General features: G+C 38.9%; 4 protein-coding genes across 5 annotated transcripts; 3 read left to right on the top strand and 1 right to left on the bottom strand.

The window, feature by feature from the left end:
- On the top strand, window positions 267-7,298 carry LOC109716292 (probable 1-deoxy-D-xylulose-5-phosphate synthase, chloroplastic). 2 transcript variants are annotated; one of them, XM_020241639.1, is made up of 11 exons: window positions 267-380; window positions 959-1,176; window positions 1,855-1,974; window positions 2,074-2,238; window positions 2,697-2,847; window positions 3,368-3,636; window positions 4,088-4,367; window positions 4,900-5,180; window positions 5,454-5,732; window positions 6,250-6,534; window positions 6,739-7,298. In XM_020241639.1, exons 2-11 carry the CDS (start codon window positions 1,009-1,011, stop codon window positions 6,886-6,888), a joined length of 2,148 nt encoding a protein of 715 aa, XP_020097228.1. In that variant the 5' UTR covers window positions 267-380; window positions 959-1,008; the 3' UTR covers window positions 6,889-7,298. The 2 variants fall into 2 exon arrangements, with proteins under 2 accessions (XP_020097228.1, XP_020097230.1); XM_020241641.1 differs by lacking the exons at window positions 267-380; window positions 959-1,176 and having other exon boundaries at window positions 2,064-2,238.
- Window positions 11,497-17,524, top strand: LOC109716353 (boron transporter 4-like). The gene is made up of 14 exons (XM_020241737.1): window positions 11,497-11,666; window positions 12,902-13,007; window positions 13,097-13,179; window positions 13,305-13,497; window positions 13,594-13,732; window positions 13,819-13,984; window positions 14,097-14,263; window positions 14,800-14,973; window positions 15,073-15,168; window positions 15,261-15,377; window positions 15,588-15,910; window positions 16,323-16,599; window positions 16,766-16,903; window positions 17,111-17,524. Exons 2-14 carry the CDS (start codon window positions 12,904-12,906, stop codon window positions 17,141-17,143), a joined length of 2,010 nt encoding a protein of 669 aa, XP_020097326.1. The 5' UTR covers window positions 11,497-11,666; window positions 12,902-12,903; the 3' UTR covers window positions 17,144-17,524.
- LOC109716354 lies at window positions 19,276-20,126 on the top strand. The gene has a single exon (XM_020241738.1). It carries the CDS (start codon window positions 19,407-19,409, stop codon window positions 19,773-19,775), a length of 369 nt encoding a protein of 122 aa, XP_020097327.1. The 5' UTR covers window positions 19,276-19,406; the 3' UTR covers window positions 19,776-20,126.
- LOC109716355 lies at window positions 21,841-23,674 on the bottom strand. The gene is made up of 4 exons (XM_020241739.1): window positions 23,488-23,674; window positions 23,295-23,380; window positions 23,054-23,144; window positions 21,841-22,257 (listed from the first exon to the last, which is right to left on the bottom strand). The coding sequence occupies exons 1-4, from the start codon at window positions 23,520-23,522 to the stop codon at window positions 22,227-22,229; spliced, it is 243 nt and encodes an 80-aa protein (XP_020097328.1). The 5' UTR covers window positions 23,523-23,674; the 3' UTR covers window positions 21,841-22,226.

Genomic DNA, 24,657 nt, shown 5'->3' with positions numbered 1-24,657 from the left:
GATCCGGTAACACGATGTGCTTATTAGGGATGCAATTGTATTTTGTTATTTTACATCGATACGGTAAGATACCCAAGTCGTTATCTCAGCTTCTCGGGCACTATCCTGCCATCGGGTCTGGTTCGAACCTCAAGCTACATCTGGTTCAGTCCCGATAAGAAGAAGCTTCGTGGTCGAATTCGGTCCCGTAATGGCCCGATCCCAAACGAATCAGCAGATCCACTAGATGCTAGCCACGTGTTCCGTGTCGAATTCTAAAACCATCTCGCTATCTCCGCACAGAGGCCCGAGACAGGACGACTCGCTTTATTCTTTCCCAGCTCCCTCTCGATACCACATTTTTCTCATGTGATTTCACCCCGCAATACCGAGATTAATCAGTAAGAAATAATTTCGCAGCATAATCTTTTCGAAATAATCCAGTTTCCCGTAATTTAATTCACCGATGCCCATTTTGCGTGATGTGAATCTGATTTGTCCATCGTAGTATTGGATTATTTTTCTCTTTATTGGATTATTTTTCTCTTTTTTTTTTGGATGAAATTTGGGGGGATTTAGTCGCGTTTTATGGTTTTTTGGGATCAAATTTACTGTCGTGCTCTTCTCTCAATTGATTTTTTCGTAAACGGACTTATTTGGCGGCTAATTTTTGTCAAACTCTCCGATTGAAGCTGATTTGTCTCGCTTATTTGTTTCGGTCGGATTGAGATGCCTCCTCTCCTAAACATCTTACATCGAATCAATTTCTTGTTTTTTTTTTTTCTTCACCTTGTATTGTTTAAGTTCTGGATTTGGTCTTGTTCTCTTTCTTATGAGGAATTTTTTTGTGAATTTTCCATTTACTTGTTTCCTCCCATATGTTTTTTTGCATCAATTAGGGCCTCCTAGTAAATAATTCCTTTTAGATACTAACACCACATAGCTGCAATTTTCTCTATCAACTCTTTTCTTATTCCAGTTGATAAAATTGAGGGGATTCAGACTATTGGGCGTTTCTCCTTTGCGAAGATGGCTTCTGCGTCTGCTCGCTGTCCGCTTGGCGGCTGCGGAATGGATCATGAGGAACCGAATTTCCCGAAGCTGAGACTTCACTTCTTCGATGTCCCCCAATGCTTAAGAAGAGATTGCTTCAAATTCGTTTTAAACAAAAGTCTTGTGCCTATTCATTCGTCGAAGGTAGAGAGTAACTGTTTTCTCTTCAAATTGTCGGAAGTAATTTAGGAATGCTACGGTACACTAAATATAAAAATGAGAGTGTAAAGTATTTGGGGTTGGTTATTCACAAATTTAGAGGTATAAGAAGGTTGAATATGTTACAACGAGCACATAAATAGAAACGAAAACGACGGTGGTGAAGTGGACAAACCATAAAGCAATAAAAAAAATAGAACGTAAGAATTTACGTGAAAAATCCTTTACAGAAAAAAACCACGGCCGAAGGAGGAGAAAACTTCACTATATGAAAAAGGGAGTACAATTTCTAGAGATTACAAAACGGAATAACGCGAATCGGACGGCGAATCGGGGCACAAAAAATCAAACTCGATAACCAAATTTCGAGGCACATTTAATAGAATATATGAGAAAAAAAGGCTCGGCAAAGAAGATATAGATTTTGATTTATTACACTGTGCTCTATTTGAGTGGGAAATTGACTAGTCATTAATGATCTCACATAGCTATTTTGCTGCTTTGGATGTAATTTCATGTTATAATCTTTGGTCCTGAAAGGTGCTTTTTAATTAATAATTTGCTTAGATACTCATGCTCGATTCGAATAGGGGTTTCTGCTGTTTTGTATTTTATGTTTCATTCTCAGGAATTGATGTGCAGTTGAACTTCTTTTGTGTTCAGGTTTTGGTTAAGCCAGTATCTGCATTACCTGATGTTGGTGATTTTTTCTGGGAGAAGGCCCCAACGCCATTACTAGACACGATTGATACACCAAGTCATTTGAAAAAACTGTCTCATAAGGTACTAGGGGACACGTTGTTTCTATCAATTAGATTTGAGGCGAAAGGTCGTTGCAATTTAAAAGAAGTTGATGACTGATACCGCTGAAGTTAATTGCAGGAGCTAAAAAAATTAGCCGATGAAGTTCGGTCAGAGATTTCATTCATGATGTCAAAATCACGTAGGAATTTTCAAGCTAGTCTTGCTGCAGTGGAGCTGACGATTGCTATACATTATGTTTTCAATGCCCCAATGGATAACATATTGTGGGATGTTGGAGAACAGGTGTGAGAAATTTCGAGTAAAAATGTATACAGGCCCTCTAAACTATATGCCTTTTTTAAATGGACACTCAACTTTTTCTTTTTATTTTTAATTGACACCTCCCCAACTTTTGATTCTTTTGATCTGAATTATTTCCATTGCTTAAACCGGGATTCCTATATTTTTAATGGCAATTTTATTATGTTTAACAGCTCTGCCTGCTTTTCAGTTAAAAAACAATGGGTCATAGCACGACCAATAGCTAATGCTGCTGCTCATATTAACAGAACCGTCCATCCAACTGAGAGAAATTGGAGTGTCAATCAAAGCATGTAAAGTGGGGGGGTCTATTTCAAAATCTCCTATAGTTGAGGGGTCTTCATTCAGTTTTACCATCTCTCTCCACTACTACTGTTAGTTCCTGTTTATTAACTTCTCAATGGAGCCATTGATGTTAAATAAATTTGTTCCTTGAACAGACATATGCACATAAGATTCTCACTGGAAGACGCTCCCTCTTTCATACACTTAAGCAAAAAAATGGTCTTTCAGGTTTCACATCTCGTCTTGAGAGTAAGTATGATGCATTTGGTGCTGGACATGGATGTAATAGTGTTTCTGCCGGCCTTGGTATGATTCTAATTTGACTTACTGAATTGTTTATGGTGTAATTTAGTTTTGGTAGATGTTTGTAGCTTACCTTCTTAACTGACAGTTGGGTCGCTACCTTAAATGTAAGACCTAGTATTCAGAAAATTCAACTACTATATGTGTGTTTATGGGTAAAATGTAATTGTATCTGAAATATTGGTTAAAATTTATGAACATTTTTTCTTGTCATATATTACTAGTAGCTCCTAAGTTTAGTTGTAGATTCACATAGCAACTACTGAAATTATTGTTTCAGTTATGACCAATAGTACAATTAAATGCTTCTTTTCTTGATAGTTTGGTTTGACCAAAATCAAGTATGAAAACTTAAATGTGCTAAGGTGTGCCTATTCTTAATGATTAGTTCATGGATAGTTAAGAATGAGTACCGAGATAAGTTGCTTAAATCTCTAAATCATCGGCTACTAATTTCACTTGAGGCAATTATGTTCTGTAGGTATAGAGGACTCATAAAAGGACAATATTCTCTTTTGCTCAGGCATGGCAGTTGCAAGGGATTTAAATGGAAAGAAGAATCGTATTGTAACAGTTATAAGTAATTGGTCAACAATGGCTGGTCAGGTGTATGAGGCAATGAGCAATGCTGGTTATCTTGATTCTAATATGGTAGTAATTTTAAACGATAGCCGGCACTCGCTGCTTCCTAAGCCAGATGAAGGACCAAAAATGGCTATCAATGTCCTCTCCAGTACTCTAAGCAAGCTTCAATCCAGTAAATCATTTCGGAGATTCAGAGAAGCTGCTAAGGTATCTACTTTTATTTTTTATTTTTAATTGTAAAGGAACTAGTACCTCTTATTTGTTAGTCGGTAATTAGCACAAAGTAAAAAAAAAGGAATAATAATAATAATAAAAATAATAACAACAACTGAGTTTTTTCCATGTTTTATTTGCTTGTCTTTTAAAAAAGCACATGCAAACTGAGCGAAGAGCATCGTACTCTAATTTATTTCCCACTTTTCAAAGAGCATATAGCAAATCAGTTTCCTTCTTTCTCCTGCTCCTATCTGTGTGTTGAAATGCTCAATTTTCTATCAGAAACCTTCATTGGTCCAACCAAATCAGATGGTTTAATCTCAGAATCAAATACCTCAAGTAGAGCATCCAAGCAGTTAGTATTTGAGGCTTGAATTTCTGTATATTTAACTGATAGACGCTCTTTCTTTCTTTATTTGTGTTCTTGCAATTGTTCTATTAGGGTGTCACAAAAAGGATTGGGAAAGGTATGCATGAAATTGCTGCCAAAGTCGATGAGTATGCTCGTGGTATGATGGGTCCACTCGGAGCAACTCTCTTTGAAGAACTTGGATTGTATTACATTGGGCCAGTAGATGGACACAACATTGATGATCTGATTTGTGTACTTAATGAGGTCGCCACGTTGGATTCTACTGGACCAGTGCTGATACATGTTATAACAGAAGAGAATAAGGGGCCACAAGATAACTCTAGAACTAAGACAACCCCCAAAGTACATGGTACCTGATTATTCTGAATGAAATTTCTCTATAATTTTTGTTGAGTATTTCTCTTTTGGGTAATGTATGGATAGACTTATTTCACTATTGCTAAACCTTGAACTTTCCGCTTAAACATTTTAGTCCCAAAACTTTCCTATAATTTGCAATTGCATTGTTGGCGCAGTTTTCCATCCAACATCCAACAAGGCACTTGCTCTGCATGTGATCCAGGCCATGTAAAATGACCATTGTAGCCTTTTTCATGTTCTTCCCCTTTATTCAGAACCGGGATAGGATGGTTGATTATTACATAATTGGAGTCTTGTTCAGAGCATGTGATTTTATTTGGTTCAGGGGTTATACGACAGAGATGAAGCCAGAAATGTAACTGCAAAACATAGGAAATTTCAGGCACTGAAAAGTCTTAGGTGAAAAGCTCAGGGATAAAAATGTAATATCATTAAAGTGCACAGATTATCCAAGCATGTTTTCCTTCTTTTCTTTCTAAACCTACACCAGGGGCCTTGATATTCAGCTTTGCTAAGGACAGGTCCTAGATTTTTGGATGGCAACCTCTCAAGGACATACAATGACTGCCTTGTTGAAGCTTTAGTATCAGAAGCGGAGAGGGACGAACGGATTGTGGTGGTTCATGCGGGCATGAATGTTGATCCATCACTTCAACTATTTCAGTCCAGATTCCCTGACAGGTTTTTTGATGTTGGCATGGCCGAGCAACATGCTGTCACTTTTGCTGCAGGTTTAGCTTGTGGAAATTTAAAGCCATTCTGCATAATTCCATCTACTTTTCTTCAAAGAGCATATGATCAGGTATTATTTATCTTCTTTTTTTTTTTAATCCTGTATGTGAAGTTTTTGTATGGGGTGGATGTTCTTCTTGTGGCTGAAAAGCTATGAAAATCTAGAATGGTGAGACATTATTTAATGATCTGCGGCTAATTTTGTATTCACATCTGTAAAATTTACTGAACATTAAATTTATTAACGTCACTTCAGATTTTTCTTCTCTAACGCTAAACGTTTATCAGACCATATTCTGACTAAAAAATCATGAGCTTGTCATACTTACAAGTTTCTTTGCAGATCATCCAAGATGTGGATTTGCAGCGGTTGCCTGTTCGATTTGCAATTACAAGCGCCGGGCTTGTGGGCTCTAATGGCCCCACCCAGTGTGGAGCTTTTGATGTAACATTCATGTCATGCTTACCAAACATGATTGTGATGGCACCATCAGACGAAGACGAGCTTATTGACATGGTGGCCACTGCAGCATCCATTGATGATGGGCCAGTTTGCTTCCGGTATCCACGGGGTGCAGTTGTTGGTTTAAATGGCCTTTTAAATTGTGGGACTCCCCTCGAGGTAAGATTGCTCGTTTCTCTATTATATTTCACTTAAAGTGCATCATCAAGCTAAACAACCTGGTTCTGGTTCTATTATATTTCGCTTGGAATACATCATCAAGCTAAGCAACCTGGCTTGACGTCTAGACAGTGGTACATGACTTACATATGGATGTTAAAACATTATGCAGTCTGTTGCATGCATAATACAAATAGCAGCTTCGGACATAAACAAAATTTCTCTTTTCCTTCATGAATCTTATGATGCCTTAAACTTTTTATTGATTATCCATATTTTTTAATGTAGTTCTTTATAATCAGAAATTTTTAACAGGAAATTTGAGGTATTTAGTGATTGAGGTATTTACTAAATTCTTCTTGTGTAGATTACTAACTAACCTGATCATGAAACTAAAATTAGTTTCTTTTGCAAGAAGTAAGACTGAATCTAACAGGTTTATTTGATTGGTCCCTGAGTTTTGTTTAACAATTAAGTTAATTCGTAACCTATTTTCCAATTTTGCCTCATCCTACAGATTGGGAAGGGGGAAGTTCTCGTTGAGGGAAAAGATATAGCTTTACTAGGCTATGGTGTGATGGTTCAGAATTGCTTAAAGGCTCAATCTCTTCTTGCCTCTCTTGGCATCCAAGTGACTGTTGCTAATGCGAGGTTCTGCAAGCCACTTGACCTCGATCTTGTGCGACAGCTATGTAGGGAACATGATTTTCTTATCACTGTTGAGGAAGGAACTATTGGCGGGTTTGGCTCCCATGTCTCACAGTTCATTGCACTCGATGGTTTACTTGATAGAAGTGTTAAGGTCTCTCTCTTGCGCCCCTTTACTACCTAAAATCCTATATTTCAGTACACTGCAATAACAAAAATTCGGCCATCTCTTTTCAAGTATTGTTGAAACATGGACATGTTTCTTCCTATAAACAAATTTACAGCAACTCTTATTGTTTTTTGACAAGAAAAAGAAAATGCGGCTTGCTAATAATACTGTTTCTTTAATTTATTCTAGTGGCGGCCCATCGTACTACCAGACAAGTATATAGAGCACGCAACCCCAAGGGAACAGCTTGAAATGGCCGGTCTGAGTGGTCATCATATCGCAGCCACAGCACTGAGCCTACTGGGACGAAATCGTGATGCCCTTCTGCTGATGAGATGAAAGTTCAATTGTGATTTCCTCAAATAGATAGATTGGAGAATGGCATACCTGTAGGAAGAGCTAACATATTTACTGGTGAATAAACTAGAAGACATTAAAACCTACCACCATTAGGGCTCACTCTACCTTCATAGCTGATGTTTTATCAGTAATCGCCGAATGGGTTTGCTTCAAGAAATTCATGTTCCATATGCAGAACTAGGATCACTAACTAGGGTGAAGGGAAGACCGAGAAATTTGTCATTTTTGTTTTCATTTTGTTCTTTGTAGGTGATCTGTATATGCTTTTCTAGTTGATCATGTTCAAAGGCATTTGTTCTGTGATAATGTGTCATGAACTTGTTAAATCTGTATCGGATTTGTCATGAATGATATTTGATGATGTCGATTGCGTTCATCGCTTATTTAAACTTTTAGAATGGAACCTGTCTGGGCCTGCAAATGTACACCATGCTGAACAGAGTAGTGTTGGTTAATTTACCCTCTTTGGGGAGCTAAATATTCCGGAATAAAATAAGTCTTGCACTGGACATGCACAGCTAGTTTCGCTGTGCGTCAAGTATGTGTTCTTCGCATACGAAAGATTGTTACACATAGGGGTGTAGTGTGAGCCGGGACGGCACGGCCCACAACAGCCGGGCCGAATTGGGCAAGGGATTGGCCTGGCCTGGTTCCAAATAAGGGCCAGGCCGTGACCGGTCGGAGCTACCGAATTTCTGGCCTTTAGGCCCATAAGGCACGAGCTGGGCCGAGCTCCAAGTCAGCCCTTTGAAATTTTATTCTTTTAGAAAAAAAGTTAAAAAATTTAAAATATAAATAATAAGTTGTTTTATTTAATTAAAAATAAAAATTGAAATGATTTGTGGTCTAATGGACAAATTGTTTGGTCCGTTAGACCAAAAACGCTCCTCCCAAAGTTCGCAGCGGCTCAACCTTGGGAGGAGAGCTTCTGGAGAGCTCAGACCCCAGGGGCCTTAGGATTCGGGTCGTGCTGGCCCGGTTGGTACGGCTTAAGCTGGCCGTGCCAGGCCCCGGACCATCGAGCTCAGGGGGAGAGCCCAGCACGGCCGTGAAATTTGGGTCGAGCCGGGCCGGACCAAAAACTATGGTACAGTGCCATGTTGCAGCACAGCCCGAGGCGGTGCCGTGGGCCGGCTTTTTTGACATCCCTAGTTCCACATAAAGGATTGGGCCTTTTCCATTTTCTTATTAGAAATTCTGGTGCCATTTCAGCTTAGATTGGCATTTTTGGTAGAAAGTGTGAATTTAAAAGGCCCCACTTCTCTCTCTGTCGGTCACCCACAAGCGCGCGCACATTTCACATCAGCGCAGATCTACAGGCCCATTGTAACACCACTTGTCAGGATATTCACGCTTTTGTCATGTAATTCCTCTACGTATTCGTGATGTTCTTCACAGATCTACATGTCGTTCCAAATAAAGCAATATCACACGATTCCTATCGAGCAGGTACATAAAAGCCTCTTGCTGATGCTTGGTCCTGCCAGGCGGCTTCTGCATGAAGTTAAAACTCTTCTCTCTCTCTCTCTCTCTCTCTCTCTCTCTCTCTCTCTCTCTCCCCTAAAGGTAGTGGCAAAATGAAACACCCTCACCATTCTACGGTTAGTTCCAGTGGAACATCACGGAGAACACTTGTAGCTCATCTCATCATGGACTTTTCTATGGAAAAGGTTTACTAGACACCCAACTCTTGAGAAAGATGTCCTTTTACAGCAAAAGCCAATGGTTAATTAGTCTATCAGTAAATCAAACTATACGTCAAAAGACAAAGTCTAGTCTATTACTATATCAAATCATATGTACGTCATGGCTGAGCTATATAAGATCAGCTCACACAAAAACCCCCCTAACCTACACAACCCACAGAAAACTAGCTATCTAGTCTCATGCATGGAATTAACATAGCTTATTCATACCGGCCGTTTCTAGCGCAAGTGCCAAAAAACTTGATGGTTAATACCCAAGGTTTCAAGTTCGAATCCTAATTGATTCATATTTTTAGTTAAATTTATTTCTAAATGAAATAAACGAAGCGAATAGCATGCTACCTATCTCTCTCACAAAAAAAACATCGCGTATTCATGGGGTGCACGTTAGTCGTGATTCAACTAAGCCATCGAATGTGAATAGCTCAAATACATTCCGGCACAAATGAACAATAGATAGATAAACTCCTCTGCAAACGGGGCTTAAGAAGAACCACTCTCATTGTCTTTTTTTTTTTTTTGAGAGAGAGATAGGTAGCACGGTACCCGCTTCGTTTATTTCATTTAGAAATAAACTTAGCTGGAAATGTGAATCAACTAGAATTCGAACTTGTGTCTCGGGTACCAACCACCAAGTCCTTTGCCACTTGCTCTAGGGACGGTCGGTAATCACTCTCACTGTCGCGATGACCTTAGCAGTGAGTTGCAGCAATTTGTGTAAGCCTTTGAAGCACTCTTTCTTTCTTTTTTTTCCTTTGTTTTGAAAGTATGCTTTCTTACGTGTACACCGAAACATTTTGAAACTTTTGCAAGCATATACTCCTCGAATACGCGTAGTTGGATGTGAAGTTGCATGTAAATCCTCCAAAAATGGAAGCTTGCATTTATATGCTCAGAAATAAATCGTCTCCAGCTTAAATCTTAATTCAGTGCGGGAAAGAACTTGAGCTGGCACGCGTTTCCAGCTGGATCACCTCAGTATATGTTGTTCACTCTGCTTGCGCTCCGCCACACCCGTTTAATTTGATGAGCCCAATTTCTGTTACTTCCTGTCTCCGCTGAGTTTCACTCTGTTGCTTAGCTGGACCAAATATTGTCCTTACGCGAAATCTCATCGCATTTAATGCAACAGTGCCGCTTCTTCATAACTTACCACAATGGGGGTAAAGCACGTCGGTAAAAATAACAATAATAATAAGAATAATAATAACTGTTTCATGTTAGATAAAAAAAAAAAAGAACTATAACCTATATACAGCGTGTAGTAAGGTTATGTATATCCATCTAACAGTTTGTTGATCAGTTCGAGTTGTTTAACCTAGTATCAGAGATTGATAGACTTATTAGTCGTGTGTCACGTGCTAGCGATGCATTATGTGAATTTGAGTAAGTGTGCACTGGAAGGTTTTGATAAACAGTTTTGGATCTTATTGCACTGTTAAGATACATGGGGGAAATAGCAGGGACTTGGCTCGATTCCAATGAGTTCGGCGCAACCGCTTATTATAATTCCGTTCCGCATCAACCAACGAGCGGGGCACGCAAGTTGGTCCGAATATCTCATGTGCGGTGGCCCAATTCATTCGGGCCAATCTAGGTTTGACTACTTGACTCGATCGTGGACTCGCTCTGGGTCCCACGCGACGAATCCCGTGATGGGCGGTGATCGTCCTTGCGGTCTAAATACAGGGGAATATTCGTGTGCGGCCCTACGTTTCCCCTCGCTTCCTTCTACTCTCTACTGCAGACCTCCATGCATTTCTTAATACCACAGGAGCAGTGTGCAATTTTTGGGCAAAAGTATCGAAAACTCCAAACGACGTGTTGAAACTTAAAGGCTTAACTCATCTGGCGGCAACCTGGTTGGTTGTCTGGTTAGATAAAAATTCGGTCATCTTTTGGGACGCACCCCCAAACACAGTCCACTCGGCGGGACGTATCAACAGTTTGATTCGAGACTGGAGTATACTGACCTGACCTAACTCTTGTACTAGCTTACTTTGTTTCTTTTCTTCTTTTTTCTTTATCTCTGTTTTCTCCTTTTGCCGTTTTCGGAGGCCGTCGTTGCTTCCACCTTGTACGCTTAATTCATCCCATTTTATGAATGAAGCAGGTAGCTTGCTACCTTTTTCTCAAAAAAAAAAAAATCCTGTGCATGCACCTCCCCAGGTGCGTAAGTCTCCAGGTTAAACCATATACAGGTATTAAAATAAATATAAATCTAAATTATTAGATACGACCGAAGTTTTATTTAAGAGAAATAGATGATGCTAACACATTTATAATTCGTCATGCTAATCTGCTTAAATTATATTCAACTACGCAAATTAGTTATGTTTGGAAATTACAGTGCATACACCTGGTGCATGCAACAATAAAAGAATTCGTCCAACAGAGACCCAAACCCGACCCCGGCGCCCCCGAGCCCCGCGCAAGCGATCCTGGGACCACCAGCATTTCCACCACCAGAACTCCGCCACGTGTTCTCTTCATGGGCCCACCGTGCATCGCGGGTGTTTTTTGAACAAGCGGGAGAGGGAGAGAGAGAGAGAGAGAGAGAGAGAGAGGGTGGAGGGAGGGGGGACGAGGAGCCTCTCTGTCTTCAAACGCGGGAAGGCTTCGAAGAACTCTTGATTAGATATATGTATATATGTATAGATAGATTGTAGGGTACCTGTAGCAACACTCATCTAGAAGAGAAATAAGGTTTTGAGGTAGGTGACAACAAGAATTACAAAACGATGTGATTATCAAATTTGACCAAATCAAATTGGAGAAAATTCAAGTTCCATAAATATCCTATTAGGTCCATCTCCTCTGCCCCGATTATAATGTTGTCAAGTTGCTAAACTCTTTCNTTTTTTTTTCGTTTTTAATCTCTCTCTCTCCATTTCGCTTGACGCCCTTCGGCGTCACGCCTCCGCCATTAAAACCACCTCCTCCTCCTCCTCCTCCGCCTCCTCCTCCTCTCCCTCGTCAAAATTGTTAGGGTTACGGGAATTAGTAATCAATTCAACTCCCTCTCTGAGGGAGGAATAACGTTCGTAATCGGTATACATTATAATCTCGTTCCTCTAATTCCTTTTTTTTTTTTTTCTCGTTATCTATCTTATTTTTTGATTTTTTTTTTCTGACTCTGCTGTTGCCAACTCGTATTGAATCGAGAATGGTATTGTGGCTTATTGGTGTTCGAAAATGGTATTGTTTTAGTTGTTTTTATTTGTTTCCTTTCCTGTGTTTCTGTACATATTGAAAACAATTTTTTTTTTCTTTTTTTTGAAGGCCAATATATATTGAGCACAATTAATATGCATGATGTTTCCTAATTTGAAAGCAATTAAATCGGAGTCCCTTTGTGCTCAACGAAGTTGTATTTTCGCATGATTTCCTTATTAATTCCTACTTTTTTTGGTTTTATATTTTGATTTGATTATTGAGACCGGTCTAATTCCTATTTGTGGAGCTATTCGATAGGAAGGGAAAAAGAGTTTAATGGTAATTTGTTTTCACGGATTTTTAGAATATTTTGGAGTCATTATTTAGCTCTTTTGGAGACATTTTTTTTTTAAAAAAAATCTATACCATTAACGAACCGCATGGAGAATCATCCTCCATTTTACAGACCAAATAAAATAAAATAAAATAATGATACATAATTTTTACCCTACAGGAAAATTGACAATTTATCTCAACAGATTAAGGCTTAGCACAAAATTTGATTTTTCTCCATATACATTACGTGCATTATGTTCTGCAGAACAGTTTCTTATATTTGGTTTCCTTCGTTTTTTGATTAGTTGGATTTTATTCTAGGAGCTGTTGTTGGTTAGGTAAGTTGTTTTAATTTTATTATTTACTCGTTTTGTTTCCCCAGTTCGAGAATATACGTGAGCCATAAATGTATCTGTTTTCACTGCAGTGTTTTCCTTCTTCTTTTTTTTTTTTTTTCTGAAATTAGTTTCAATCTTTTTGATTAAGAAATTTAGCTTTAATCGCTGTAGCTGTTTTCGTTGTAGCGGTTTTCATGGCAGTGTATGTGTCGATGTATGAAAATTTTCTTGTGTTATGTTAGACAAGGAATCCATATCTTCACCCACTTACCTCATTCTTGCAGTTTGTACTTTGCCTCCTTAATATCTTTTTACTTCTTACTTTGGAACTAATCTTTTGATATAAAATGAATGTTTAGTTCCCTTTAGCTTCTATATGTTAGTTAATTAGACCTCTTTTATGTTCTCTTCTATATTTAAATTTTCATTCTCATTTTCTGGAGCCTTCTTGTCCAGAGATGGATCTTGTGAGGAGACCTTTTAGAGGGATTGCCGATGATGTCAAAGGAAGAGTACCCTGCTACAGGCAAGATTGGGTCGGCGGATTTCGTTCTGGCTTCAGGTTTGATTATTCATACTCTTTCTGTGTGTTACTGCTGTTCTTCATTTTGTTCTTTTCTTTTAGTAATCACTCTCATTCCTCAATCTCAGAATATTGGCGCCAACTATGTATATCTTCTTTGCATCTGCGCTTCCCGTGATCGCCTTTGGAGAGCAACTGAGTAAAGATACCGGTGAGTGCATTTTATGATGCTAATATCATATCTTCAAATTCAGCTTTACTTTCTTCTCTGTAAGTTTGCAGCTTGCTTTAGAATTATAAGATGAGTCAAGTCACTATTTTGTTGGCTTTCTATAGATGGAGCACTGAGCACAGTCGAGACATTAGCATCTACTGCTATCTGTGGTATCATACATTCAATTCTCGGTGGACAGCCCATGCTGATTGTGGGAGTTGCAGAGCCAACTGTTATCATGTACACGTATTTATACAATTTCGCAAAAGGCCGTGCTGATCTTGGGGGGCAACTATATTTGGCGTGGGCCGGATGGTAATGAACACTTGTACAATTCGTCTTTCTTCGTGGACTGAATTTCTTTAGATTTTTCTAACAAGAAAGTGTAATCTTTTCCTCTGGTTTTAACAGGGTTTGTATCTGGACCGCCTGTATGCTATTTCTCCTCGCGATGTTCAATGCTTCTGATGTCATTAGCAGGTTCACAAGGATAGCTGGAGAACTATTTGGGATGTTGATCACAGTACTGTTCATTCAAGAAGCTATTAAGGTGCATTTTGCAACATGCTTCCAATCTTTTAGTTCCTCATACTATAAAAGCGTCAATATCCATCACCAAACCTTTTATAACTATAGGGAATAGTGAGTGAATTTAGCGTTCCGAAAGGTGAAGACCAAAATCTACCACTGTACCAGTTCCAGTGGCTCTATACAAATGGGCTACTAGGAATTGTATTCGCGATTGGTGTGCTGTATACTGCCTTAAAGAGCAGAAGGGCAAGAGCATGGCGATATGGAACAGGTTTGTCAACTTTCTATTTTTCTCTTTAAATTAATTGTTAATATCTAAATTTGTTGAGTTTTTAGTAGATATCTTGGATGTGATGAATGGTATTTTCACTGGCTGAGTGCAGGGTGGTTTAGAAGCTTTATTGCTGATTATGGAGTCCCTTTCATGGTCCTATTATGGACGGCATTCTCATATGCAGTTCCGAGCAAAGTTCCTTCTGGAGTTCCGAGGAGGCTCTTTAGTCCGCTCCCTTGGGAGTCCAAATCACTCCATCATTGGACTGTTGCAAAGGTAATAGATTTTATGGCTTACTTTCTGCTTATTCTTTTCCTTCATTAAGTTTGCCGTAATCACTGAATACTGAAGATATGGTTGCCATAGTGATGTGTCACGTCGTAAGAACTAGTCCAGTTTAACAGTATTCAGCTCATGAAAGCCTCTTCTAGCATTGCAGTATTGCTGTTAAGCTAAACCTAACTGCCAATAACTGGAGTTGAATGAGAACTAATTTTTCTTACTCCTGATAGTGAAAGTAGTGAAAGAGTCTGCTTTCGGAAGGGACATAATAGCAGCATTACTTTTTCGTCACAAAGGCATTTTAATATTTATGCAAGAAAAGTTAAACTTCGCAAATTAATTATTAATGCATATGCATCTTGTTTTAAAGCATATTTCTGTAGCGTTATTCAAACTATGATATTCTCCTCTTTTTGCCTCTTTTCTGACCTTATCAAATCGATGATAGTTTATTTAACTACCATCACAATTTGCTTATCTACTGCACATTGAACTTAATTTCCGTATGTTAATACGAGATCAATTTGCAGGATTTATTCTCTGTTCCTCCGGTATATATATTCGCCGCTTTTGTCCCTGCGGTGATGGTTGCAGGGCTCTACTTTTTTGACCACAGTGTCGCGTCACAAATGGCACAGCAAAAGGAATTTAATCTGAAGAATCCCTCTGCCTACCATTATGATATATTGGTCCTAGGCTTCATGGTATACCTTTCTGTCTGTTTATTTACTACACCCACTTCATATAAGTTATGACTTTTTTCTATCCTTCTTTCTTCCTTGCAATATAAACAAAATGTTCAGGTCTTGATCTGCGGTTTACTTGGGATTCCCCCTTCAAATGGTGTTCTTCCACAATCCCCCATGCACACTAAAAGTCTAGCTGTTCTAAAGAAGCAGGTTTGTTTGAATTTTCTAAAGGCATGGTAGCTTATTACTGGTCTAACCAAGAACTATTAGTTTTATCTCTTATTATTTGGTTGTCTATGTAGCTGCTTCACAAGAAGATGGTACAAACTGCCAAAGAGGGCATAAGGATACAAGCTAGCAACTCCGAAATTTATGGCAAAATGCAAGAAGTTTTCATTGAAATGGACGCAGGATATAATGTGAGTCAGACTATCACACTTTAATCTTATATTTTTTTTTACTAGAATTAATGAATACAGCCTTAGAACCTTTAAAACAAAAAAAAAAAAGAAGAAAGAAATGAATACAGCCTTAGTATTTACCTGTTCTTTCTTTACAAGTCCTCAAATTTGATACATTTTTGCATGATCCAATTAGTTGAAAAAAATTAAAAGCCATATCTTATGCAGGCTAATTCAGTGGCTAAAGAGCTGGAGAAACTGAAGGATGCAGTTATGAGAGGCGAAACTAAGGGAGGGGAATCGAAAGGGCCATTTGATCCTGAGAAGCACATAGAAGCCCATTTGCCTGTTCGTGTGAATGAGCAGAGATTAAGCAATCTATTGCAGTCCGTGATGGTCGGTGCATGTCTTGGAGCTATGCCAATCATCAAGAAGATACCAACCTCAGTGCTGTGGGGCTACTTCGCTTACATGGCCATTGATAGCCTTCCTGGAAATCAATTCTGGGAAAGGATATTACTTCTCTTTATCACCCCTAGACGACGCTACAAGTTTGTTTCTTCTTCAATTTATTCTTTTTTGGATTTTATTTTTTGCATATATACCCTTGCAAGCATTTGAAATAGTGCAAATACACAGCACAGTCAATATTTTCATGCAAACTGCTAAAGACTTTATCTAAATGCATTCATGCGATACTATATGGATATGTGCAAAAGAACGTCCATACGCATGCAAGTAGCAAGTTTGCAAGGGTATGTGTACAGTTTTGCATATTTGCAGGGTATACCTGCATTTGAGGTTTCAGTTGTCTTGGTAATAGGAAATTGATAATATCTTAGGAGAGCACTCATCACACAACACACAAGTAATTAAAATTTAAATTCTTCTTCACTATTGTCTGACAAATCAGCAGTTATATATGCTAACTTCTATTTTCCGGTACTAATATTTTTTTGGCAGAGTGCTAGAAGGTGATCATGCATCCTTTGTGGAGTTGGTTCCTTTCAGAGAAATAGCTGTGTTCACTCTCTTCCAATTTGCATATCTCATGCTGTGTTTCGGAGTGACATGGATACCAATAGCAGGAATTCTTTTCCCACTGCCCTTCTTCATACTGATTATCATTAGACAGCACCTTCTTCCAAAATTCTTCCACCCACAACACCTTTACGAATTGGACGCAGCTGAATACGAAGAGATTGCTGGAGTTCATCACGATCGCAGCCTCTCATTTAGGGTATGAGATCTTCATTGCTGTACATAAATAATCTGGAGTGTTATCAGAACTTAAATTCATTTCCCTTTTGTTGTTTAATGTTTTTCGTTGATTTCTCTACCAGTATGTTTATCATAGCTATAATATTCTTTTCAAACTAAAAAGTTACAATATGAAATTTTTACAGGAAGGAGACACATCTTATTCAGGCAGTGAAGATAGCAGAGATGAGGTGTGTGATGCTGAAATACTGGATGAACTCACTACCAGTAGAGGGGAACTTAAGCTTAGAACTGTTAGCTTCAATGAAGACAGGTCTCTTCAGGTATATAATACCCCTAGACGATCTTATTACGGTCATGTTAAAGATTTTGCCAAAGTTTTTTAACCTCCTCAGTGCAGACTTGTTCAAGATTTATACGTGCATGATCAACAAAATGTCTGAGATTTCTTTTTGAAGAAAAATATGCATGAAGACTATTATGGTCATACTTTCTTTCCAGTGAAATGCCATGTCGCAATTTTTCTGCAGGTTTATCCTGAGGAGAGTCCAGAAACCCAGTAAAGTGGAAAAATGAGTTTACTTAGCTGAAGTTTAGGGGCAGAGCCTGCTATTTCGTCATATTTCCAAATGTCTGAGGAGGATATCTTTGCCCTACGAAAACTGACCAACTCAGGAAAGTGATGCGTCTCCAGAGAATGCGATTGATAAAGAGGAAGGCAGCATAGAGTAGTCCTCATGCAGCTTTTATATATGTTGGTATACTTTAAATTGGAATTGTAGCTAACAAAGATTTACTTGACTTTTGATGTGCAAAACCGTTCACTGTAATCACATACTTAAGAAAATCTGAAAAGCAAAGAAATGATAGAGTTTAGCAGAATACTCTTCCATTGTACTCTCTGCAAAATTTTGCCTTAAGAGGAGGATGGATTCTGGTCTTAAGTTTTGCATTGTGGTAAATACTCGAAAGTTTGTTCTCTTTGTGAGATTCGCAGCTCAAAATAGTGCCCTCCAGAAGGCTGCATTATTTGTACCAACATTTTACCACTTTTAACAGGGTTGAGGAGTGGATGCAGTGTAAACCAAATTGTTTACTTATATGAAAGCAAGCCGGATAGGCTTCCACACAACACCCTTCTGTTCAATGGCTCATGGCAGAGTTGATGTTTCTGCTTTTCCTAAACCTCATTTATGACTGAATGGCAAATACATCAATCCAACACTCCTCCCATCCTCCTGACTCCAGCAATTTGCAACACCTCATGGAACTGAGAGGTGGATTACATGGCCTGTTAATTTGTCTTGGGCCTAATGTGCATCGAGCCCAAAATGTCTTTCGTCGTAGCCTTTAAGACTTCAAAATATGGCCCAAAACAGTCATGTTCTAATATCCAAGCGTACCCCCGGTGAGGGCGATTATTGTTGATTTGTCCTGACCCAAATCCTTGTTTAGTCTTATCTAATTACTAAACATGAAAATGTATAAATGTGACAGTTTGATTTTTTTTTCTTTTTCTTTGAAAAATCTCGACATTCATGATTCGATAGAATAACAAATTTTGCCAACAAGATAATTTGTTTTATTCTAAAAAATTAATTTGAAGGCCGAATATAATATCGTTATAGACATTTAATTACGTTCCTCATCCATCATATACCACATGCTTCTTCAGCAAGATTTTATTTGGATACCGGAATAAGTTATTTGATAATGAAGATTTTATTGTGTAATTTAAAAATACAAGCTTATTTAAAAGCGTAAGTTTAATGTTGGCTCCTTAAAAATCCCATTTTGGAAGAACAGTACATTTTGCAAAAACAAATTAGAGACCGAATATCCTATTTCATTCTAAACAACTAATCAACTCCTAGCTTCCAATTATAATTAGAAAGCCTGGTATTGAATAAAATATCGTTACATAACTTATTCCGGTATCCAAATAAAACATAAATAAAAAAAATAGTAATAAAAAGATATTCGATTAAATAATTCAAACTTCCAATTAGTGCTGGCAATAGCAATGTCAATCTACGCACATAATTCAGTCGACGTGTAGCCACGTGAGCAAAGATCAAAATCACGTGTTCCTGTCCCCCACGGGCCCCACCCATTTGAGTTTTGCCTCCGGAAGGATATTCGCCCTCCGAGAATATTAACTTACTAAGATATTCCTCCGACCGGAGCTTTTACTGGTCCAACACGTCTATCGTGTAAAAACACCATTGCCCGTTAAGGTCGCTGCGAATTTCCACGTGTCGAAATTTCCACGCGGACGGACGGCGAGAGCTCGCGAACACACGCATCCCCCCAACCCCAAGAAGTCGCATAGTCGGACAACTCGGAACGACCAAAATATCCCTCCAATCACCGTCCATTTTTTCCACGGAAATTAGTTTTAAATTCACAATGACTAATTTGCCCTCCATCCGGTAGCGAAGGAGTGGGGGCATTGTAGTCTTTTTGGGGGGCCACCGGCACCCCAGTCCCGGGGTTCCTTCGCCCACGGATTCCGAGAGAAAAGCGCGTGTGGGGCGATCGAGAAAATCGACGGTGCTGAAATTGGTAAAAGCGAAAAAGCCCACGGTGGGACCGCTGGATCAGCGCCACGTGTGCTCGGCCCCCACCCACCCCTTCCAACCTTATCCACTCGCTCGCTTTCCCTTCCCCTTTATTAAAAGCCCCTCCTCCTATTCACCCTCTCTTCCTTAAATCGACCCCCTCATTAATTAAAAACCAAAAAAAGGGGAAAAAAAAAAAAAAAGAGAAGCTACAACGACATTAACCACGATCTCTTCGCCTTCTCTCTCTCTCTCTCTCTCTCTCATGGCGTCTAGCGTGATCCTCTCTTTCCGGCCACCGGTGCCGATCCGGGCGAGCGCCGCCGCGGGAGGCGACCGGAGATCGGAGGTGCGCGGGCGTAGCGGCGGCGGGGGGAAGTGGTGGGCGCCGCTCTTCGGGTGGACGGCGGAGCCGGACTACATCGACGGCGGGGCGGCGGCGGAGAAGGAGACGGGCGCGGCGGAGGCGGCGCCGGCGCGGGGGCGGACGCGGCGGTACGCGGCGTTCACGGAGGAGAAGGCGAGGGAGCTTCGGATGAGGATGATGGAGATGGAGAGCTTCCACGACCCCATGTACCACTCCGCCATCGCCTCTCGCCTCGCTACCGACCTCCCTCGCCGGTCCGGCCCTTAAATACGGAGGGATCTACAGCATTTGGGATTAGGGTTAGGGTTTAATAAGCGTGCGTGCGTGTGTGTGTTTGTGTTTTGGAGCGAGGTTTGAAATAGTGATCGTTCGCTCTCTTAATATGGATCTCGTCGTTGATCGCCGCTCTCTATTCCCGCAAATTCGTCAACGTGATTAGGAGAAACGGCTTATTATCAAGTTTTAATTTATTATTTTTTTTCTTTTTGTTGGTGTATATATATGTATGAATAATGGTTTAATCTGGGGATGTTTTTTTGTCCCAAAATATTCTACTTGTAATGCCCTCGCTTAGTCAGATTAAAGGTTCCGACGTTTCCAGATGCGGATTTAGTGTGACATCTTTTTGGAGTCTGGGCAATCTTCTCTATCTAATATTATTACGAGATCAAAGATCATACTTAGGACGTACTAATTATGCAAGGAAAAGAAAATGATAGAGTTATCTCAAGCATTCAGGAAACTTGCTTCTCATCCTCCTGGCATTTTTTGGAGTAGAGTTTGAGTTGGATTCTCAAAACTATGTATTAGCTACTTGTCTACTAGCAAGAGCAGTTCTACACTGACTGATTAACTGAGTGATAGAAAATTTATCCAGCATAATTTGAGAATTTTAGAGACTAAAGCACCCAACTAGTCACCTTTTCCTCAATTGCATGGTCACACCATTAAAGCTCATTAATTAGGGAATATAAGATTACTCAATTATTATGCCTACGCTGTTATGCCAATTTAGCAGGATATAATCAGATATGAAAATAGCAGTCATGGTGAACCAATTGGCTGGAGCGGAACAAAAACAATCTTCGACCAAAAGAAGATCACCTCAAGACAACTGATAGCGGTTTTTCGTTCACTTAAAAACCTCTGGTCCTCCTTTCATGCTAAGTAGTAGTTGTGTTCCTCTTTTTTTTTCCCTTTTCTCTCTGACCTGCTTTTCTACTTGTGTGTCAATTCTTTCCTGAAGTACTTAGGCTGTGGCTTACGATTCAAAAAAATAGCAATCATTATCAAAATCCAAACACTATGATAGCAACACTTCTCAATGGGACAAAAAGAATCAAATTATAGAGTGCAATTATCTGATCATGCACAAACTTTCTCTGGACTCCTAATCTTCCAAGCAACTACAACACATTACACCTATGCAGTGTATAATTCATCGGATTCCAACATACGTACATCCTTCAGGCTATCATGATTATGGAATCATGCGCACTACCTCCAGGAATAGAACTGTCAAGGGTAAATTTTCATCTGTACATGAATGTGGACAGTTGATTTCCTTGAAAAAAAAAAGAAGGAAGAAGTATGTATTTAATTTTTCCTTGTTTTATTTCTTTTATAATTTAGCATTCTAGAAAGCACTTCAACATCAAAGAGAGGAACAGTAATCACATAATGACATCTGTACTGTAGTAAGGATAATAGTTTTTTTTTTTTTGAGAGATAGGCAGCACGATATCCGCTTCGTTTATTTCATTTAGAAATAAACTTAGATGTAAATGTGAATCAACTAGGATTCGAACTTGGGTCTCGAGTACCAACCACCAAATCCTTTGCCATTTGCTCTAGGGACGGCCGGACGGCCGGTGTATGATATGCAGCGAGGATTTGGCATCAATCAAAAGCAGTCTGTTAGCAACGTCTTGCAGGGACACAAACAGAAACAGAGCAACTGTTCAATCATTCATGAGCTTACCTTAAACTTTTTTCCTAAACTCGTAACATCTCCAGCAAAAACCACATTATCACACCTATGCGATATGTCATTCATCGATTCCCCCTATACATACAAACTGCAGCTTATCCCTATTATGAAAGCATGTGCAACTCCAGATATTTTTTTTTCTTTTCCCTGGTTACCTTTTTGTTAGGTTCAATGTTCTCGAAAACACTTCAACATTCAAAAGGAGGATCACAATCACAGTAACCATAAAAGGAGGACCGATCAGTATTGAAGTTTAAGAGTTTTAGAATTTAATGTCAAAAAGCAAGATATCTTGACAGAGTAAAAAAATCATGTTACCAATAAGTGGAAGAACATGGAAGCTTGAGTCTCAATGAAGTAAAGATATATTAAATCTGTCAAACATGTTTTGAAACAAACTTCTCTATGTGTAAGCATATTTGATCCGGACACACTTGTCCCTCACGTTAGCATTCGGGACTACAAAACTTTCTCAGAAATAGATGACAAGTATTCCAAAACGATAAACAGCATGGTAATGATCACATAGACAGCAGCAAGCTTCCAAGCATTCATCAATTATTTATATAAAATAAAAGCAACTTATCTAGTAGAAAGAAAGATGGGTGTAAAAACATACAGCAACCGGCGCACAAACTTCAAAGTACATACTCTTGATGAATTGCTAGTAAGAGCAAAATATGCCGTCGATGAAACACAATAATGGGCATTGGGGTTCTCAATGTCGTTCACTTACTCTCAATGTCATATAGATCAGTTCTGAGGAAATATCAAGGATAAACAAGTTGTAGGATTTATCCTGTACAAAGTACCCTATCATTGTTTCTTCATATTGTACAAACACTATATTAACAGAGGTAGAATGATGCATTTTAAGGAAACATTAGTTACAAACTACAAAGATCTAAGAGGGTGAAATTTTGTCACTGCTTGATGATTAAATATTAGCTAGTATTTGCTCACAGCTAATATGTCCGTTTCTTTTTATGTAGGTGAAATTAATCTAACCTGCTAATGTGAAAGTCACATAATATAACCACATAGAAACATGGTGCCACGCCTAATACTCTCATATTGAACTGTCTTACCAAAGAATTCAACCAACCATTCATCTAACATTGTTATCTGTCTCAACATATTTGAATCTACTAGTTAACATCAGACAGATGCGGCCGATCTTAACTGCTAATGCTAAGGTAACCTTTAAATAAGGAAACTTTTTTTTTCGTCAACCTAAACTAAAATATCATCTCCGAAGAAAATGTAAATTCTAGAAGGAACTAGTTGGTTGGATGAAGAGCATCCAAAACACTCTTTATAGGGTCTTTTATAAGGAGTTACCAGATGATATCTACTTAATTAATGGAGATAAATGAGAAATGTATCTATCGCCAGCAATCTCATTACAGATAAATAAGAAATGTATCTATCGCCAGCAATTTCATTACAGATATACTATGCCTCCACTTAAACATAAAATTCAAACTTTACCAAGGAAATTAAAGTATGATGCCATTGTACGAGTATAGAGTTTGTAAGAGAGAAGGAAGGATACACCAAATATGCGCCGTGAGCGAAAGCACCAGCGAGAACTCCGAAGAAGAGCCGATCCCTCACAACTGGATTGTGCCTCAGACCTATTCGAACTGTTAATGAATCCATACGAAAAACAAAACCAAAAAGTTACAAAGCAATCAGTGTTTCGAATTGAAACAACAAAAACTACAAGTCGAATCTACGCAAAGACAAATTAAGTAACCTAAAATAAGAGGAGAAATAAGTGAAAATTAACGTACTCAAAGGAAGGATCGGAGCATAAATAAGGGGCACGAGGAACTTGAATTGGGGGCCATGGCGCTGTTGCTTCTTCACGGCAACATCTCTTCCACAGAGAGAATAGAATAATTAAGGATTAATCATATCGATTCGTATAAAATCGGATCTGATCTCTACATTAGCAATGGAATTAATGGCTAGGGTTTGAATTACCCAGAGGAGAATTCGGAGGAGGAAGACGACGCCATTGAAACCCTTGACAGCTCGGAAGAGGAAAAGTTGGAGAAGAAACCCGTGGGCTGGTTTTCCTCTCGCAGCTGCGACTGTTGTGTTCGGGTGAAGTGTTGGGTTCAGCGCTAATGGGTTAGGCTCTAGCCTATCACCACCTATACGAACCACATTCGACCCGACTAGGAGTATAAAGGACATCTCAATCCAAGCCCACAGTAAGCAGGGACCAGTTTGGCAAAACAGTGGGAGCATAGTGCCTAACATTCGAGGTTCCTACTAACACGCGTTTTTATGGAAAGCAAAAATGACAGTTTGGTATCGACTGTATTTCTTTTCTTTTCTTTTCTTTTCTTTTTTCCAGAGATAGGTAGCACGCTTAGGAGTGTAAACGAGCCGAACACGAGCTGACTCGTTAAAATATCGAGCCGAAAAATTCAGCTCGTGTTCGCTATGTTTATTAACGAGCCGAACACGAGCTGGCTCACGAGCTGGCCAACAAATAATAAATTAAAAAAATTATATTAAATATATAAAAAAAATAAATTTATAAAATCTTATCCATTAGACTTTGATCTAATAGTTAAAACTTTACGTATAAATGAGTCTTTTTATAATTAAGCTCGCATATATTTTTATTTTGCTAAAATTTAAATAATAAAAATATATATTATATATAATTATTTATTATATATAAAAATATAAATTAAATAAATTATGTAAATATAAAATATATGTATTCGAGCTGTTATCGAGCCAAACACGAGTGAGCTGACCTTAACTCGTGTTCGGCTCGTTTATTAAATGAGCGAGCCGATCTCGAGTTCATTTCGAGCTGAACACGAGCTGGCTCGCGAACAGCGAGCCGGATTGCCACCCCTAAGCACCCTATCCGTTTCGCTTATTTTATTTAGAAATAAACTTAGCTAGAAATATGAATCAACTAGGATTCGAACTTGGTACCTCGGGTACCAACTCTAGGAACAGTCGGTGGTATCGACTGTATTTCAGTACAAATGATAAAGGGTTTGATGGTTGGTATCTGATATCTCAAATTTGAATTTTAATTGATCATATTTCTAGCTAAATTTATTTTTAAAAGAAATAAACGAAGCGGAAAGTAGGCAGCATGTTATCTTTCTCCCTAAAAAATAA

The sequence above is a fragment of the Ananas comosus genome, linkage group 10, assembly GCF_001540865.1.
Source record: "Ananas comosus cultivar F153 linkage group 10, ASM154086v1, whole genome shotgun sequence".
NCBI lineage: Eukaryota > Viridiplantae > Streptophyta > Magnoliopsida > Poales > Bromeliaceae > Ananas > Ananas comosus.
This window is presented reverse-complemented; position numbering and strand designations above follow the sequence as displayed.